The sequence below is a fragment of the Prinia subflava genome, chromosome 1 (assembly GCF_021018805.1).
Source record: "Prinia subflava isolate CZ2003 ecotype Zambia chromosome 1, Cam_Psub_1.2, whole genome shotgun sequence".
NCBI classification, from domain to species: Eukaryota; Metazoa; Chordata; class Aves; order Passeriformes; family Cisticolidae; genus Prinia; species Prinia subflava.
In genome coordinates, this window is record NC_086247.1 from 124,747,706 (window position 1) to 124,768,684 (window position 20,979).

The window sequence follows — 20,979 nt, forward strand, 5'->3', positions numbered from 1 at the left end:
AAGATAGTTATTATATAGCTATTCATAAGATTCTTGGGATCAGGATGGCAAAAAAAAAGAAACAAGAGGTCTCTATCAACACCACATTTTCAGTTTCTCTGTGTTTGATACCGTAGAAGTAAAATTACCTTAAATATTCCGGGGCAATATTCTCTTGAAGTGTAAAGTCACCTAACAGAATGTATTTGCTGTACTCTAATGTATATGTATATGTGTATGTGTGTATTGTAGATAAAAAAATCAGTATAAAAGCACTTTGTAAAAATTGAGACAGATTTATGGACAATGTTGATAGAGTGAAAAATCTTTACTATTTCTAAAAAGCAACAGATTATTTTCTAATCCTACAAAACTACCCCATACAAAGGAGATCTGTATGACATCTTAGTATAAGAGGGGAAAACTTCATTAAACTGAAATGCAGTACATTGATGTATTTGTGTGATGATAACTTTATTGTGTTTGTTCAGTAAAGGGTTGTATTTTTGCATTTAATGTACATTTTTGTAAGTCTGAACCATTCACCAAGCTAAATCAGTTTAAAGAAGACTTTTAAACATCACATGGAAATAATTTTGGGGAATAACTTCTAAAAGAACATCTTCCTAGGCAGTAAAAACTTGTAGTCTGACAATTAACAAAAGGAGACACACAGGAAAACAAACTCGTCTGATGATTTTGAGGCTTTATTAAAGAAGGACAATAGATTATTTAGTATACAGAAAAGTAGAGATGCTTAGTAAGTAAGACTGCTCTGCCTTTGCTATAAGCAGGTCATGTTTTTATGTTCTGTGACTGTGAGGTATTTGTGTTGAGTTTTAATATTTGCCCTAGTGATATCCTGGATTGCAGCAATAACGTTCTGGAAATCTTGGACCACTGGATGTTCAAGAGGAATAAATTAAAATTCATATTGTCACATTAAAAATGAGAATTTGAGTAATTGGGAGCCTGTGAGTTTGATATTGATCAACAAAACAAAAGGGTGCACTGCTACAGGCAAAACTTGATCAATAAAGAGTCATGCGATTAAAGTAATTAATGCCAACCAACATGGAATTTTCTTATTTTATGAAATTGACTTCAAGATTTATTACAAGACTATAATCTTGGCTGATAAAGATGGTATGATACAAAATAAAACTGGCAGAAGTTTGACTTGCTACTACATGACATCTTAATTAAAAATAGGATGACTAGTTCTTATTAAATAGATGAAAAATTAGATAATTGATATATTTCAAAAGATAATTCTCACCATGCCTCACTAGTTTCTGCAGAAACTGTTATTGACTCTAAGGTATTTAACAGTTGTCTGATCAAGTCTGCAGACAAAGATTTAAGGTTTTGTAAATAAAAATATAATTGATCTGAAGTAACCTATTTATAAGGATTACTTAGCAAACATTTTCAACAAAGAGTATATTTTTCTTTGCAGCCAAATATAGGGAACTGATTTTAGAAACAAATGAAGTATAGGTCATATTTAGTGGATTGTCCTTGGAAGCAGTGACTTTGAATGTCGTATAGGAATCACAGAGAATAGGAAGTTTCCACTGTGTGTGGGCAAAATACCAAATGTCAGCCATGGGCAGAGAAACAAGAACATGAAATTAAAAAGATGTTCTAGTATTACACTTGCATGTAGAATGCTATGGGCAACTCTGGGCTCAAGCTCTGTGCAAATGTTAAAAATAGGGAACATTCAGGGAACTGAATTTAACATCTTAGTCAAATTGAAAGAGGTCTATAGGAACTCTCCCTCCTTGACTGGTAAGGGGTGGTCACAGATGGTATCTGGAAGGGTTTTTCTTTGAACTCTGCAATTTTCACAAAACTTATAGGAGCTTGTATCTGAAATTATCTTATAGGATCAAAGATTATGAAACAATTACACATGAAGCATGTGATATGGTCCTCAATTATTTATTTCTCTAGAAAACAAAGCATTTACTAACGTCTGTCTCAGAATTTCAGAAGAGATTTTTTTTAAAGGTTCATTGATAACTTTTTATTCTCCTGTGCTGTTTTCTTGAAGACTGCACCTACCATTCTTTTAGATCAGACTGTTTAAAAATACTTTTGTGCCTCAGAGAGACTGTAAATGTTAGTGTGCAACCATTTCTAAACTTTAGTCTTGTTTCTTGAAAGGTTTTGAGATTATAATCTCAAAAAATTTCTGAAAGTTCAGGATAAAGGCCCTCTAGAATCTGGAGAATAGAAAGAAACTTTGCAGCAAAATCAGTCACTCAATTGGTCACTCTATCCTTAAATCTAATTTCAAGACATTGATTCTTCCCAACAGTAAGTAGAAATGTAAATGTCTGTATGTAAAGTCAGACTCCTCAGATTTATCAGGATAGATTGATTCTCTGGCTGCTCCTCCTGCAGGACTAACAGTAGGGAAATAAGTTAGTTTTTAATTTTAAAAGAATATAATGCATTGTGGAAATCATGAGATGTTATTCATCTATGTCTGACCATAATACAGACCTTAATTTATGAGATCAAAAGGAAAGTGGTTACAAGAATCCTTATGGAAAAATCAAGTAATCACTTACTTGGAGACTAAGATGCTGATACCATTAGTGGTGTCCTGCTGTAAGATTTACGTTGCAGCACTAAAGCTTTTGGAATCCTTCTTTGTTCATTTCAAAAAGAAAGAAAAAATTATTCAGACTCTAGAGAAAAAAATCAGGAAGTCCAGTAAAACTTTATTTACCATAAAATGAATTTATAGTAAAAAAAATACAAATATTTAAGAGTCATATCAGTTCAAGTCACTGCTCATCATTGGGAAGACATTGCTATCAAAGACATTGCAAACAGCTATTGCTGTTAATGTCTTGGGTAGATACTGAGTTTAATTTTTTGTTGTTTTATTTGCAAAGCCTATTATTGTGACTGTCAGCCACCATGAGGGTACAAGGACAGATATGAAGGGTGTTTTTGCAAGTACCAAGCAAATATTCAGCATCTTATTGTTCATCTAACTTGATCTGATTAATGTCTTCAAGAAGAATTTGATGTTTATTAATTCTCTGAAAGCTCATACAGTCTGCTTGTAGTCTCACTGACTGGCACTGGTTAATTGGACTCTCATTAACAGTAGTAGTCTTACACTACTGAAAAATTGCACCTATATTAATAAAAGCGATAACAATGTTTCTCCCTGGCTGTAATTTTTATGATTCCAAGTCCTGTTAAAAATTAATCTATTTGCCATAAAATTAGAGTAGAATGGATGTGTAAAAAACCAGATGCATTTTCATGTTTTCATGATTTTTCAAAAGATTGAAAATACTTTTAGGTTTCAAATGAGTTCTAAACAGATTTAAGTGTTTGGAAAAGGGATTTTCTCAAGTCTCCAGTAGTTTCTACAACCTCTGTTCTCATAAATTGCCAGTGATATTTTACCAAAATTAAGAAATTGACAATATATCTTTTTTGTGGTGTTTAAAATCTAAAGAATGGCCTTCGGGGCATTGTTTTATTGGTTTTACATTCCTTCCTGCTGTGTTATGTCTAATGAGGCTTGTCTGTCCTTTAGGTGACCTACAAGCGGGATCTGTATGCAGCTGAATCAGTCATTAAGGGTATGTGTTTGTCCTTCTGACTGTCAGTTTGCATATTCCTGATTCTAATTAAGAATTTTGTGTGTAATCGTTTGAAATGTCTTTAAGAAAAGTTATATAATGGATAAAATGTGCTTAGGGAAGTTGTTTTAGTTTGTTTACTGGAATCGTTGTATTAGTCGTATTTATCTTTATTTACTTCTCTCAGAATACAGAACCTTGTAAAAAGCTGTGTGTAGTGCAATCAAATAGAGATTAATTTTGAAGGGCCTTATATGGAATAAACGATTAATTTTTTTCTTTCATTTGCAGGTCAATTCTGAATATGTTCTGTCTTTCTATTCCTTGTAGTAGAGTAAAATTTAAATATTAACTCTTTAGGGCTCTTCACTGTTTTACATACAGGCAGTTGTTGCCTGTATGTTACATACACAATCTGAAAGCTAAAACTTAAGACATCACTGTGAGAGCATGGAGAGTTGTGTCTGGGGAAGAGAAGGCTCACAGGGATCTTAGCAGTGTGTATAAATGCCAGATGGGACACAGTGAAAAAGATGGAGCCAGACTCTTCCTCCGTAGTCAAAAAATTACAAACTTGGAATGAAACTAACCTTCATCCAAATGAATTTCCAAGCTCCTGTGTATACAAGGCCTTCAATAATCTCATAGGTTTTTAAAGGAGACTAGTTGTTATATTAGGTTTTTTTATACATATATATATATATGTATAGGTGTATGTAGTGTTACCACTTTTTTTGTTGTTGTTCCTTAAAGCCAGTGCCATCTTTTTCAACTGTTGCTTATAATAAGAAGCTTGTGTAGTTTAAAGTCAAAATGAAGACCTTCATGGTGGTCAATCAGGCTAATCCCTTTACTTACCGAATGTTCCTTTGCTGTGGCAGCATGCATTTTATCTGCTTCAGTAATAATAATAAGTAGTCTTATTATGGTGTATCACCGTGGAGGTCTAACCAGGAAAAACAGGCTGGAGACACAGATCTGGGTGCAACAACAGCAGCAGGGCAGAAGAACCTGCCCTTAGTTTATTTTTCCATTATATATTTGTGACAAGGTGACTATGGATTGGAGAAGGGTATCGCCACCTCTCCTGTCACATTGGTCCAGGAGGCTGTCATTCAACCTCCCCTTCTCTTGGAGAAAGAATTCATAACATTACCAATATTTACAAAACATGGTCTTGTGTTTACAATTCACCAGCGTGAGAAACTGCACATTTTTCCTTTAATATGAACGCTCAGCAAACCAGGAAAATTCATGGCAACAATGGTGGTCTCTATGAAAATCTGTGTTTTAAGATTGCTGAAGTTTAGATTTGCTTCTTGCTGCATTGCACGAGTTCAGGAAGCAGAAGCCTTACCTGTTCTTTGCTCTTTATGCAAGCAGTACAATGAATCCTTCATAGCAAATTAGGACACTGCATAACAGTTATCTTACATAATTAATTGTTTTTAATGGGGTTTTGAATTGGCACTGTTAGTCTTGCAAGACAGCAGTTTGAAAGTTGTGTCTTATCTATTTTGTGCCCTTCAAAAGGCTTAAAATCTCAGACCTTCAGGTGGCTATAGCATGAATTATTTTGTTAGTGGACAGTTGAACCATGTAAATTAATATTAGGGAGATGATTTATGCACCATTCATTCCACACTTAAAGCATATTTAAGGCAAGAATATATTTTTGTCCTTTGGAGCATCCTGATGTACCCCTGTATGGCATCATTTTGTCTTAAGGTTGTTAGTTTTACACAGGGAATCTTATTAGCTATATTCTGCCGTGTTGTGCTGCATTTATGGGAAACCTTCAAGGACAGGTCACCTTGGAGAATGGCACTATCCTACAAACGAAGGCATGCTCAATTAAGCCTTTCCTACAAGCTGGGTAATTGACTATATTATAGTGTCTGCTTTTCTTGAGAGTTCAGAACCTGCTTTGTGGTGCTGTATTGTAGAATCACAGAATCATAGAATGGCCTGGGTTGGAAAGGACCTTAATGACTCTCTAGTTCCAAGCCCATGGCCATCAGCAGGGGCACCTTTCACTAGATCGGGTTGCACATAGCCCCATCCAACCTGGCCTTGAACACTGCCAGAGATGGGGCACCCACAACTTCTCTGGGCAACCTGTTCCTGTGCTTCACCACTCTCACAGTAAAGAATTTCCTCCTAATATCTAATCTGAATCTAATCTACTCTCAGTTTGAAGCCATTCCCACTCACCCTATCACTATATGCTTTTGTAAGTGATATGCTCCTGCTTATCACTTTTTGTGCCATGTAGAGTGCCTGAAGAGGAAGTCCTATGACAGTCCCATGACTGTCACGTTGAGTTGCAAGATACCAGTTCTCTAAGTACTGCCTTGCATGCTGTCGAGCTCCTCTGGAGATGTCCCAGAAGCTGGATGCATGGGCTAGGAGGGTGCTGGGTAGTAAAGGCTCTGGCCTCCCACTGCCTCCCTCTGCTGTTTCAGTCTTCACAGCTGATTTGTTCATTGTTAAGTTACCTATTTACTGTGTTTGATGCACATTTTATCTCTGGATGAATTCAGTAGTGATGAAGAACTTTTGAGTGTACACGTTTAATTTTGTGACTACAATTCGAAATTTTATGTAATCTGCAGTTTATATTTATTAGTGATCAAAACTTTTGGATTTCTTCAGGAATTCAACAAATTTCAGCTTGCTAAAATTGACTCGGGGGAAGTAAGAAAAACATGCATCCCTACACGTGTTTGTTTTACCTTAGATATTTATATGCATGCATATCATTCTTATTTAAGGCAACACAAAGAGACATTTCAATGATGTAAATAGACTAATGAGTTATTTTTCTTTTGAGATGGTTTTCTTAAAACATTTCTGTTTAGTTTCGTAGCTTCCTCAATTCTCTTTTATAACTTTTATAAAAAGCAGATTTAATGCTTTTCTTTAGTTAAGCAGGTATAAACTTGTAGGGTATGCAGACAAGGTGGCACACGCCTATTTTTAATAGTCTTGAAGTAAGAAAACATTGTCTTACAATAAGGGTGACTCATCTAGAAATGTAGTTAAGATCAGGCTAATACAAAACATCCTAAAAAAATTCCATTAGGATTACTGCCCTCGAGGTAGATAACTTTGAACTCTAGTTCCAACATGTAAACTTTAAATGTTGCTTCTCAGAAGAAGTTTGTAACTTAGGGTTTGACTCTCTGTCCTCCTCCTCCTCCTTCTCGTTTTTCTTTTCTCAAGGGCCTTACTTTGTAAATTACTTTTTCCCAAGAGCATGCATTTGCAGATTGAATAATTTACCCTCACATTTGGCTAAAGAAGTATCTGTTGATGTAGATAAAATGGTGATTTTTGCAAGTGCCAAGAAAAATAATATAATGCCTTTAAACTGTTTATGATTGTTGGGAGCTACATATTATGTCTTGTGTTCTGTGAAGAAACCATATGACTTTTTGCAAAATAAAAATTGAGATAAGCCTTGTTTAGCTAAGGACAGAGATCTTATGCAAGGTACGCTGCATTTTCATGGGCATACTCATGAACCAATGGCTGTTCTGTGCTCTGAGCCAAAGAAATAGACTGGCAGGTGGAGAATACTCCTTGGAACAGCTACTATCAGGTGAAAATAACCCTCTTGTCTTGCCTTCTACCACAAAATGTTCCTTTCTTTCCTGTGTACTAATATTGGTAGGGTCAGTGACAATTTGATTTTTAGATTTGGTGGCTACAGAGACATGGGGAGTGGGTAAACAACAAAAAAATGGTTAGATTTTTTGGTTAGCTGTATTCAAATAATTTCAACTCATTCTGTTGAGCATGAATGAATGCTTGGCAGTATTTATTTAATTTTTCTTATGTTTACAGTAGTAGCATCTCATAACAAAGATGTTTCTAAAGATGCCAGAGGAAACCATACTGACTTTCTAGACCAGCCAAGGCATTGCTATGTAGAAAGTGCAAATGGAATTCTGATAAATCAATTAACTACTTGTAATTCGCTGCAAACTTCAAAAACATTTTGATGATTAGGATGTGCTTTCAAAGTAAGAGGAATTGTAATAGCAGACTGAGAATGGTGTGGTATGAGCATGTTTCTAAAACCAAGTGTATGTACACACAAATATGTGCAATTAGAAGAAAAAATTTATGTCTGTAGGCTAAAACCTATTTACCATTCAGATGCATTTTTTCTTATGGTATTAATTTTCTAGGATACGATATTTATTATCTTTATTCAAACAAATTATTATTTTAATTGCTTCTTGTTTGTGGCATGCTCTTCAAGGTAAACTTCTAAGTCTTCTATTAGAGTATACTTAATACATCATCTAACTATGGCAGTTCCATAAACATGCACACATTTTAATTTATAATTGGGTATGATCCTAGGATAAAAACTGTGGCAGGTGATGCTGAATAATAATGTGATCTAAAGCTTTCAGGATATCAAAGGAGGGTGTGGAAAAATTGAAAATTTAGCTTGCTGATGTAGAAAAAAATAGGTCTAATGGAATAAATTCTGAAATCTTTTATCAAATTTAGCTTTAATGAAGAAAACTCCTGATAGGGAAATTTAATGTTTTAATTTGATGGTGTGAGGTTTTAGCTATGTTTTATTTCATGCAAAAAATATGCTCTGAGTGTATGCTAAAAGTGTTGGAAGGGATCAAATGTGATGCATGTGAATAGAGAACACTAGTCCATTATCAGGTACAGCTGGAATGAGGCTGGCAGTAAATGGGTGATGTGTGTTGGGGAGAGAAAATTTCCATGGAAACAATAGGTTTAAATAAGTGGAGGAAGAGGAAGCCAAAGCAAGGTAGAGTTTGATATGTAATGTAATACTGAGAATACAACTAAAAAAGTCATTGGGCAGATGAAAAGGAAGTGATGGCAGAAAGTAGTTAAGTAGAACTGTGTTTCATTGTGGGAGGACAGGAGGAAATACAAAAACCCAACTAAGGGAAGTTCCAACTTGATAAAAGGAATAACCTCTTACACCCTTGACAGACAACCAAGCAGTGAACAGGTTGCCTGGAGAGGTTGTATACCAGAGCAGTAAGGGGCTGAGTGACCAGGCCTGACCTCATGGGGGATCCTGCTTTGAGGAGTTTGAATGAGAGACTTCCTGAGGTCCCTTCCAGCCTCAATTATCCAGCAGTCCAATGGAAAACAAAATGTTTTTAGCTGAATATTAAAATTCTTTGTGACATGAGTGTGCCCACAATGCAGCAAAGGTGCAGTCTAAATTAACATACGGATCTTTTCTGACCACTGGAAAGAGTTTGGATATAAATGGAAGTTGAGTTTCAAACCTCAACTAGAACAGAACTGTTGCTTTATTATGATGATTTTATAAATGATGATTTCCCAAACTTCCTTTACTCATTTCCTTCATCATTTAAAAGCATGCAGCATCTTTTCAATGTGTGTATTATCATTACTTTAAGGTTCTCATACTTTATTAACCTACTTTCCCTTTATAACATTATGTTTCTTCTCCAGGTAAAAAATACGTTTTTCCACACTTCCTTGGTTTTTCTCTCTTCTTTATTAAACTCAGCTTGCAAATCTTAGATGCTTTTATGTAATTGGCTCTCCTTTCTCATTTATATTGCAGGAAATTAGCAATCTAAGAGGGCTGGAGAGAGTAGTGAGATGGGTTTTTATAGCTGCAGCCTTTGAGCAGTCTTTTGTGAGAATACTTCTGACACTTGCTGTTGATTACAGACTTCTTTTTTAAAAGAACTGTTTAAGCCTAAGTTATGGTGCCTTTTTGGATTCTACAGCCTTTTTCCACATGTGAATTTTTGTAATAGCTCCAATCTGACCTTCTTCATTAAATTACTTAGTTCAATAGAGTCTGAGTTTTTGAAATCTGATATGCTAGTCTGGTTTATTATGTATGTCTATCTTGTATCTGCACTTTGTGTACAGTACTAAATTCAAGTGACTCTTGCTCTGATTTCAGTCTACCCATCAGTTTCTTTCTGCTGATAAGAAATTAATTCAATATGGTTTCCCATTTTTCAGACTATAAAGTAGAAGTCAACTGTGATGCACTTTCAGTATACTATTTTGCCCAGCGAATCTGTGGGGAAGATAATTTCTCCCACAGTTGTGGTATCCTCTGATTTCAAGTCCTGTGAGAACTGGCCATGCATTTTTTTAATTCTCACTTCCATCTGGTTGTGATGATTTATAAGCAGATGTTTATTGTTCTCTCCCTTTCTTCCTCCCTCCCCATACTTGCGAACTTAATACAAAGTTACTTGCCACCACTATTTTTGTTGTCACGTTATAAATGTTGGACATAATAAATATCCATTATTCAAAAAATCATTCTAATTATCTTTTGGAATTCTCAGTGGTTAATTAATTTTCAGGTCTTTATGTCTATTTTTATAAAAAAGTCTATGAGTTTACAATAGAAAGTGAGATGTTTCTGCACTACTGAAGTTATACATCTGATTAAACTTATTGTGTGGTATGTAATTATAGAAATAACTTTCCACATGCAACAAATACGTATTGTTTATAGCTATACTTGTTTGAAGACCAGTTAGCCCATATTTTTATAATTTTTCTTGTCTTTCACTGCTAATTTATTTTGTGGTGTTTGGTATATTTCTGTCTCTGGAGTTTCATTGAAGTCTGCTTTAAAAATAATTAGACTTTACATGTATGAAATTTCCAGTTGCTGATGGAATGGCCACCCTAAAAACATTGGAAATCTTGTGGGTTTTTCCTGCGTGTTAATTCAGCATCTAAAGAATAAAGTCCGGAATTAGACTTGAGAGTTTCAGACCTGAATTTTGATTTGTTATCTTAAAGAAAGGAAAATGTTCTCTGAATCTAAAACCTGAAGTCAATAACAAGAGAAATTACTAATTTTCTGAAATACTGGCTTTGTGGAACAGATCAGGCAATAACTTGACTCTGTTGCACTGATGGCAACCAAATACTGTATTTTGCCCCACCAGCAAAAGATCCAGGAAGTTGCTCAGGACAGGATCTTTGCCACAGCTTTGCAACTTCTTTGCTATTGAGTTTACATCTGCTGTCTCCTTAACCAGTGTCATCAATAAAATTTTTTGGCAATTTTATAGTATATATTGTTGGGAATAGGATTTTTGTTATCTCCTGCTTGGTTTTTTTTCCCTTACTCACTATTACTGACACTGCATTTAGTTATCTGTTGAAGTGATAAGAGGGATGACATTTTAAAAAGTTTTCCTGATTGTCATCTAGTGTCAATGTGGACCTGAACAAATATCTTTCAATAGATTTAAATGGGCTTTGGGGACAGGCCTTATGTAATGATTTCATATTGTACAAAATCATAAAAATGTAACTTAAATTTTGAGATGTATATTACATAAATTACATAGCTGCATTAACTGTACCTTGTAGCCTTTAAATTTACAGCTGTTGAAAATGTTCTGTCAAGAAACAATATGTGGATTGAAGGTAATGTTTAGCAGACTAGTAATTGGGATTAATTTATTTTTGCATGAAATACTAAAGTTTTTTTCTTGATCACAGACAACCTATCACAGCAAGTTTGTGTTATCACCAATGGGAAGGAAACTCTTGCACAAGTAGGTTTTCTCCTTCCTGAATCTCTGAAAAGCCAAATAAAAGTAAGTATGACTCTACGGCTCTCAACTGTATAATTAAATTAATGCTTCTGGTTGCCACTACTCCTAAGAAATGGTCTGAATCATGTGAAAACAGAAACTGAGACTTCCTGTGTCACTGTAGTATTTATTGCAAGGGATTAACACCAGGTGTGGAAGTTACCAAGAAGGAAGCATCTTCTGCCCAGGTGTACTGTATAGGGGGATCTTAGAGATCCACTTAACATGTCCATATTAGAGTAGAAATTGAATCCAGACAACAGAGAGGCAATTTTCTTTAGATTTTATGAATTCAGTAAGCCTAAATTCTTACAAATATGTTACAGAGGAAATGCTTTTGTTACTTTGAAGTCTGACTTGGATTGAACTAATTAAAGAGTACGTGGTTTTCCTGCAGAGCTGTGAATGCAAAATCAAATTAATCAGCCTTTTTGTAGAGCAATAGGAGTACATTTCCCTCACAGTGAATGCTCATAGGAGCCTTTGCTTTAGGATATTGATGGAATGTTCTACTGGCATATAACTATCTTCTCCTTTTTCATTATTTTTTCTAATAGAGCTATCATATTTCCATTTTCCCAAAGGTAATTAACATTTGGTAATTGCTTAAATTTAGACTGGTGTTGGGGTGATTCTTAATTATATCTTATGTAATGATATCAGATGTTCTGTTACCCAGAATAACTGTTCAAAAATACAGGTTTTCTGATTTTCATAACGTTACTTCTGCAATGGTTTTATTCATGTCTGTTGATCTTCTGCATGGTGTGTTAATTATTAGAAGGCTATGTTTCTCTACCAACCTGTATTGCTGTTTTACATCTGGAAATGTCATTTGGCATTGCACTTAAGTTTTGTTGGGAAAGAATTGTATTTAGCATGGAATCATGCTTTATATCTATTAAATGTCTACATCTAAAAGTGGAAAAAATTAGTAGAGCTGAGTAAGATCTTTTCTTGTCTGAATAGCTGTATGATGGGGCAGAAGTATGTTTCCATTTCACTGACACTAGATGCATTGCTATTTCTCTTTTTTATCTCTGTGTGAACTATTCTGCTATTGTTTGGAGGACGTCACTTATCCATATACTTTTAAACAATAAAACCTCTGAGTTATTTTTAAGCTTACCAATATACAGAATTTCTAACCTTAGAAAGAATATATGTGCAGGCCTATTTGTTCTCAAATGAAGCACAGTACCTTGTGTGAGGGAGATTAGATTTTGTGCAAAATAATTATTTTAAGCAACGTAGACATACCGCACCGAAAGCTGGGCCTTTTCAAAGGGATAATTGGAAGGTAATTGATCTAAGTAAGACACCAACTGGGAATCATTCAGTAGAGTACAATTGTCTGGGATCAGTGTTTTAACATTTTAGATACTTTTGACACTCCTGTTTTCAGTAGCAACCATATTTATTTGTGGGGTATTTGTTAACTTCTACATATGTCCTTAAAGATGAATTAAAAAGAAATTTTCTTAGAAGGATTTCTGAGAGAGAGACTCTAATAACATGATGAGCTCAATAACAGGGGGAAAAAAGACCTAAAAATTGAATTAATAAGATAAAGAAAATGAAAAGAAAATATTTTCTAAAAATTTTAAAGGCTACAGCTGTTGCTTGTGAAGTACTTTAACAGTACTTTTAGTCACTGTTACTTTAAACTGTATGAGAATGAATGAATGTGTTGTTAAAGATATCATACTGTGAATAACTTAACTGGAGCTTTTCCTTAAATTTATTATTTAGCCCTTTCTTTTGAAGCAAACAAACCTAAATGGGAGCTGAAGGTGTTTTCTTCTGTGATTGGAAATCATGTACTCCTGTTTCTTTAGTAAAAAAGCGCTGCTGTCACATGAAATGGAATCAACTGGATGAAGCTGGGTGTCATTTTTGTGACTAGCTAGTTATCCACAAGTAGGATATAAAAATATTTGGTTGTGTTCAAATAGAAAAAGAACTAGAGTTTCACTAGTAGAAATTCACCAATTTATTAATGATTGTATTGTCCATCTGCTGCATTGGTATTAATTGTGATTTTAAATTCTCAGGTTCCAAATATAAAGGTTGGAGGCTTCAAAATAAATTTGCAGGTTCCAAATGTCCTGGTTTTTGATTTTATGGAAGTGGATATTGAATGAAGTGGAAAATATAGTTGAGGGCATCTGATAACTAACATTAAAGAATATCAGTTATTACAAGGACCAGAAGTAATTAAGCAAATCCATATACTCCTTTTTATTTAAACACTGAAACATTATATGAGAATCACTTTTTACCAAGTGGGTATTTTAGGTAATTTTTGCTCTCTAATGTAGTTGATAACATTAATATTAATTTTATTTTTAAAAAAACCCTGTTGCATAGGATCTTAAATGGCAAATGAAATAAGAATTAATTTTAGTTAATTGATGATTTATTGAAGCTTCTACTTAGGCAGTTATGCTCACTTTTCCAACAGAAAATAATTTTTACTAGATAATAGATTTCATTTTTACTAGATAATATGGTGGTCAAAAAATGCTAGTGTATTACTTGATAAAATTGTTGAAATCAAATCAAAATTCTGATACACTAAAGGAATTTTAAATGCTCAGCAATGCTTGAGCTTCATGTATTTTAATACGTTAAAGGGAAGAATAAAAGTAGGCCTTCTGCCTTGGATCATGTTCCAAATACATTCTGAAAAGGCACTGGCTTGCAGTAGGCTCGTGTTCATCAAAGAATGTGCAAGGTTGTAAAGGTACCAGGGATTTCTGATTTTACATCTTCAGAGGTTCAAGCCAGGTGAGCCCTGGAGTATTGCATTTTCCAAGTATTATTAAGTAATTCATACCTTCTATAACTTTTTCTTTTAATCTTAAAATATTAAACGCCAGCTATTTGTGGCTATGCTATCAAATTTTGAGCCCAAAATATTTCTAAAATCTTTAAAGCATAACTATCAACTTCTTGGTTTCAAACCACCTTCTTTTGCAAGCAAGTTAGCTCCTGATTATTACAAAAATTAACAAATGCAGCTTTACATAACACTACAAAGCCTTTTTAAATGTATTTGGTACTTTTGTTGGATTGTGGCTTAAGTGGCATTTTAAGGGAGCACAGCAGGTTATTACTTCTGTTGCTTGCTGTGATACTTACTGTGTTTGGGGAAGAAATAAGGCTCATCTGTACTGTGAAACAGTGGGATTTGCTGATTTATTGCCAGTAACATGAAGATTTTTTTTTTGTCCCGAATTTCAAGATTTTTATTTGCTTCAAAGTGTTATCTTCTCTTAGGGAACAGATTCACCCTCTGCTACCTGGTTTACGGTTTTACTTAAGGCAGTCCTGAAGCTGATAACACAGTAAAATTTACTTTTTATTTTAACTGGGAAAAGGTAGTTACTTAGCTTGTGTTAAAGGTTGCAAAGCAAGTACATCTGTGCCTAAGAAAGTATTTTAAGATATTAGTTGAAGAAATTATTTCAAGGAGAAACTGCAGACAAGTCTTGTACTCTTGTTCTGAGCAGAATCGTGGGATACCAGTGCACCTGCTCTTCCATGCATACTTATTTTATTTTACTTTTAGCTTCATGAAGACAAAATTTATATATCTGATTATTGTAGAGATTTTCTCAGAATTAGAGGTCTCAAATCATTAGATCATTTTATGGGCAGTATTTTCATCTCTCAAAACAGTTGAACATCCTAACCCAGGCAGCAGCGCTGGTGTCTGATGCTTCCAGGGCTGTTTCTGGAATGGCTATCCTGAGCAGGATACTTCACTTGGGTTCCATGCTTCACTGTTGAGTGCCCCAAAATTCTGTGCAGTTCTCAGTTTTTGTAGTGGAAATAATAATTGCCAGTTTTAAATCATTTAAATGAACAACCTCTGTCACAGTGGTGGAAGCTTTAGCAGACAGTTAAGGCTGAATTAGAATTTTTGACGTTTTTCTTTCTTTGTCTGATCAGGTTGAAGCTATTACAGTACCTCTAAGCAAAAATGATAGCCGTCTACAAAACATTATTTCAGGACAGTGCTACAATTTTGTTTGTGTAAATGTAAGTAGTGAGTATGCGTGCTTTTTATTTTACACTTAAACTCACTAGTAATGGTAAATAATAATTAAATATCTGTGTAGTAAGTTGCTTGTTATTTTTATCCTCATGTACTGGGTCCATTCCGATATTTAGTGTTTCTGATGTGCACTGAACTAGACCTTTGAGATACTGGTCTGTTCTTTCTCCTCTGGTTCTGTACTTCTGTTGACTGTGTTGTTACCCAGCCATGAATTCTTGAGCAAGAGGAATAAAACCCAAAGTAGTTTAAAATTTCCTTTCATAACCGTTGTATTGACGTGAATTATTTTAAGGAGAGATCTGTCATACCTGAAGTCATCTAAATGTACATTCATTGCTACCATGGTCTGAATTAGTGTTTCCCATTCTGGACATGTGCATGCCATGTGATCTGTATTTGGGTCCATGTAAGGGAAACAGGTTGATTTTAGGTGAACCATATCTGAGACCAATCAAGACCCTTAATCTTGTTTGTTTGTTTATATATATATATATATATTTATTAATATTACTATCTCATTCATTTTCAAATATCTATAACTTTATCAGACAATACCATAAAATTATATTAATAACAATCAGCTAATAACCAAACCTCCCCCAAAACACAAAAAGTTATATATCTTTTTTTTTTTTTTTTGGTAAATAACAGATCTTCCAATTCCATTGTTATGAAATAACTTTTGTTTTCAGTAATTCTAAACATTTATTTTAATTTAGGATAAAAGGTGTGCCATTCAAGAAGCCCAGGAATTAGCGGATATGTTGGAAAAATCAAATACTCCTCTCTTATGTCCAGTTGTCCTTATTTCGGTAGGTAACTCCTGTAAATTACTGGAGAAAATATCTCATTAATTATTTTAAATTAATGTGTAGTGTAAGTATAAGAAATGTTTAATATAATTTTTTAAATGTTAGACTAGATTTAAACTGCTGTTAACTCAGAATAAAATTGTAAATTCAAACTGTAAATTGGTCTCTAAAGAAACTAATTTTAACTTCAACAAATGTACTGCATGCTATCAGGAAACAAACTGGCACTAGCAAATGACAGTTTATTAGTTATATATTTCTGTGAAAGGCTCATTATGGCTAGCAGGTTGTTCTGAACTGTTAACTCCTGCCGTGCTGTTGTGCTCTGTCTCTGCTGGGCATGCTGCAAAGCATGTGCTGTGCTTGAATGCTCAGTTGAAACAGAATTAATTGGCTTTATTTTTTTCTGTGTGTGTGTGGTCCTGATGGCTGCACTGTTTTTTAATAGAGGCCTGGATGCTGTTGGCCCTCTTGGCCACCTGGGCACTGCTGGCTCATGCTCAGCCACTGCCAGCCAGCGCCCCCAGGTCCTTTTCCACTGGGTGCCTTTCCAGCCACTCTGCCCCAGCCTGTGGTGCTGGGTGTGGCTGTTGTGACCCAAGTTCAGGAGCTGGCACTTCGCCCTCTCAAACCTTATACCCTTGGCCTCAGCCCATGCATCCAGCCTGTCCAGATCCTTCTGCAGAGCCTAACCTATCATACCTATTATATCCTCACCTATTGTAACCTGTTCTCTTGGAGTGAGTTACTGCGATTCTATGAACATTGATATTTAGCACTTTGTTTCTAGATCATCTTTTTTCTTGACCCTGTTTCTGGGGAAATGCAGGGTAAAACTTTATTTTACTGAATTGTCAAAGGAAAATTACTTCTGCCTTTCCTAATCAGAGAAATTGCATGTCTCCAATTCTGTTGGTCATTTACAAGGCCACTGGATGTACAAAATGCGCTTTTCTGGACTGAAAATGTTTTCATTAGTCCTTTACCAAGAATATAAAAACCGTTTCTGTCTGTGTTAAATTTTGAGTGTGAAGATAAAGCTGGAATTGTTTATCAACTGGCTAATGCTAAGATGTCAAAAGCATGCTTATTTTGTGCTCAATTGATAGCGCTTTCCAGTCTGGACTTTCAATTAAATACTTTTTTTAGTATGATGGTAGGAATGTGAAAACTTTAGTTTAATAGTTGTAGCTATAAACATCCTGGTCTTAGTATCTCCTAAGAAATAGGAGTGCAAATAATTCTTACACAATCTCCTCATGAAACTTGGGTTTTGCCCCTGAGACACTAGGTCTTGAAGTCGTTCTAGAACCCAGAACCATTTCTGTGCAGCCTGAAGCATGCACAAAATATTTAGGTGGACTCCTTTTAAAATAGCCTTAGGAGAAAATAAGATACTTAATCCCTTTACTATACTCCAGCTCCATCAGTTGTTTCTGACAACTACTTGAAATTTCTGAGAACTAGACAGTAGAAGAAAACTCATAACTAGGTGGAAACAGTTGCTAATCTTAAAAACACTGATAGAAACACATTTGTTAAAAGTATGTTGACTAATTGCACTTGGACATCTGGTGGAAGTACCACACTATCTTTTAGAAATATGAGAAGGGAAGAAAAGGAGATCTGGAAGGTGTTATAAATGACAAGAATTAGCTTAACAAATCATTGTCTGATATTAATCACTGGGAAGTATTTAAGTCCTTTAAACTTCTGATCTCTAAAACTCATTACAAATGGTATGGGAGACAGAAGCTTCATCAGTCTTTAGTTAAATTCAGTGTTGGGTGTCCTCTTCACTTAGGCTCATGAGTTGGATTTTCCTCAACTTTATTCTTTCCTATTTACTTTTTTAACATATTACCTGAATGAATTGTTAATGAAGAATCCTATAATACACTTTCTTTTAATGTAAAAGGGCATATTAATATTTCTCAGACAAATGTGAATCAGAATTTTACAGATGACATTTAAATACATAAGTCTTAGGTACCAGCTGTAAGGGAAACATTATGTTTTTCTACTCTCAAAAGTAAAACTCTTGAAAGAATAAATGCTTCCATTCTAGACTCCTAACTAGGAACAGTCTAATGTAATTGGATTTGGGCAATTGGAAAGTTCTTGTCTATTCTCTGATTTCATGACAAAAGCAACTTTTCCATAATAATCTGATAATTAAAAAAAAAAATTCCTTCTAATAGTCATCTTCTTTAGTTGTAAAAATGAGAGGCATTATTATTGTGCCAGATTCTCTGTTTAACCAGCCCAGTGAGCTTGATCCAATAAAAGGATGAGCTTGCACTGGTCACTATGCCTTCTGTCCATATTCCCACCTATCAGTTGCCACAGATTCAAAGTCTAGCTATTCTGGTGCCTGACTGGATTGTTTCATGGCATCTGTAAGCTGCAGCAGCAATTGCATTACTGTATCTGGACAAAAGGGAAGATTAATGTTACAGGAGAAATAGGCATCACAGAGGTAAACTTCAGGCAGTTATTTGGTTGCGTCAAGCCAGTATCTTCTCCAATTATGCTGTGACCTGACAAATTGTATTCTTAAACTGACATTACTTTTTTGAGGAATACATTTTCATGTTTGTGAATGGGATGAAGGGATTTGATTTTTATGTTGTTGCTTTACTTAGGGTTAGAAAGAAAGGAATGCTAGTACTTCAATTCTGCAGTTGCAATAATTTCCATTTCAATACCAAAGTTAGTTTGAGAGAAATCTCTTTTCAAAGCAGTCAAAGAGGTTAATGGTAGAGAGGAGCTACGTAAAGTTCTCTCAAAACAGTAGCTTTTATAATTTCTTGTAAATAGCTGTAAATGAGTAGTACTTAGCCTTGTTTTGGGAAGCAAATAACAAAATTATGAGTGTATGTGAAAATTAATCTCTGCTTGTGTAGTAGAAGACTATAGCTTTGCTTCTGGTGAGTATGCATTTAGGCAATAAACAGCTTTTTTTTTTAAAGTGTTGGAAGGGAAAATGAGTGAGGACCTATTTTCTGTCAGTATAAATGGAACATAAAGTACAAAGAGAACTTGAAATCATTTTCCTAAGCACTGATCTCTGGGCTGATCTCTATACCCTCCACCTATGTGTAGTAATCACAGATAAGTTTTATATGATGGAATCGTTCAGCCAGAAAAACATTTTTTCTTTCTTTTAGGGATAAAGGTATTTCTGCTATTAATTTCTGCTGAAACCTTATTTGTACAAATCATCATCCTTAATTTTGATTTCTACAGCTAATAGAAGCTTTGTAAGGGAAATTGATTAAAATGTGGAATACGTAGGACTTGGGAAAGGATTGAGCTGGTTGATACCTCCCTGGAAATACCAGTCACAGAAGCACAAAATGTTCTGAGTTGGAAGGGACCCACAGTGATCATTGAGTCTAACTCTTGTCCCTGCACAGGATACCTAGGAGAGAATTCATAAAACCATAGGTGCCAGGTTGGAAGGCACCCCTCAGAATGAAGTCCAGCTCCTGGCCCTGCACAGGACACCTCAAGAATCACCCCATGTGCCTGAGAGTGTTGTCCACACATTTCCTGAGCTCATCTCAGGTCCTGTAAGACCTGCCATGTTTGTGCAGAGTCCCTGATGGAAATGAGACCTGCCTTTCCCTGCCCAAGAGCTCAGGATAGTCATATCCCTACCTTATTTTGAAGTAGTTTCTGTTTTTCAAACTTGAAGCATTATCTAGAAATTAATCCAATTTAGGCAACTAATATGCTGTACAGAAAGGATAGGAAATTTCCAATTAAACTTTAGAGAATTCAGTTCTGTCTTGATAACCTTCAAGATGCTTACAAAAAACATGTCTATTCTATAGTTCTCTGATAATAAAAAAACCAAACAAACCAAAAAACCTCCTGTGAAAGTTAGTCTAGGGCTTATAAAAGAATATTGTTTGTTTCCAAATTAAATTTAATATTTTTAACGTGCATGACATGTTCTGGCTATTGGTTTCTTCTGCTTTGAAACAAAAAATTTTCATGTCCCTAAATGTGTTAGTAGAATTCAGAAGTAAGTAGAAGCTATCTAAGAAAAGCCTTTTTTAGTCTGTATTTTTATGTGTGCTTAACGCATAAAAATGAGATACAAAAAAACATCAGTCTAAAAAGGCACACCATGGAAAAAAATGGATTTTGGTTTTTTCCTCATCTGTTCCTTTGCAGGTACATTTGGATATTTCAGAAAATAATTCTTTCAGCATTGGGATGGAAGACCTAACTACGATCAAGAAATTTGCAAGAGAAACTAAAAAGAAAAACATTTTGGTTTATGGTCTCCTTATCCAATATAAGGTATGTAATTATCTTTCTGTGTGCAAATTATCTTCTTTTGCAGTTTATATGATTAATGATAGAATCTTCACTTAAAACAAAATCAAAGGGAAATAAATATGACATGAAAATGATTTTTTGGGAAGATTCTTGCCTGTTCTTGTTCAAAATTCAGACAAGCCTGTAGTTATAGACAAAAATGTAAGCTTTTTGATTAGAGAGGAATAAATGGTAAATAGTTTTTAGAAATGCTTGGAAACATTAGGACCCTCTTTGCTTTTCTGCTTGGGAACTTTCTTTTTTTCAGCATTTGAAAAAGAGAAAAATAGTGAAAGTACCTTCAGTCAGTGGTTCTGCAGTACTTTATGTCCCTCATCCAAACAGTTTGGTACTCAGGTGACAAGAAGGGCATGGCATGTAGGTGTTGAAACAATGTCTGTAATAGCAGCAAATTGCCTCAGCTGGAGGCAAAAAGAGTTAGCACTCCAACATACTTTGTACTCACAAAAGCTATTTAAAAAGAAACTATTTGCCTGGGAAACATGTTCTGTCAAACAGAAGAGTGGGCTGCCTTGCCTTCAGTGCAG

General features: G+C 34.8%; 1 protein-coding gene across 7 annotated transcripts in view; it reads left to right on the top strand.

Moving 5' to 3' along the window:
* Positions 1–20,979, top strand: part of CRPPA (CDP-L-ribitol pyrophosphorylase A) — a 134,121-nt gene that overhangs the window by 42,052 nt on the left and 71,090 nt on the right. For all 7 annotated transcript variants that reach the window (XM_063411268.1, XM_063411286.1, XM_063411296.1 and 4 more), the window contains exons 5-9: positions 3,551–3,596; positions 11,127–11,224; positions 15,179–15,268; positions 16,007–16,099; positions 20,285–20,413. In XM_063411268.1, coding sequence (XP_063267338.1) covers positions 3,551–3,596; positions 11,127–11,224; positions 15,179–15,268; positions 16,007–16,099; positions 20,285–20,413 — 456 coding nt within the window. The remainder of the gene's footprint in view (positions 1–3,550; positions 3,597–11,126; positions 11,225–15,178; positions 15,269–16,006; positions 16,100–20,284; positions 20,414–20,979) is intronic.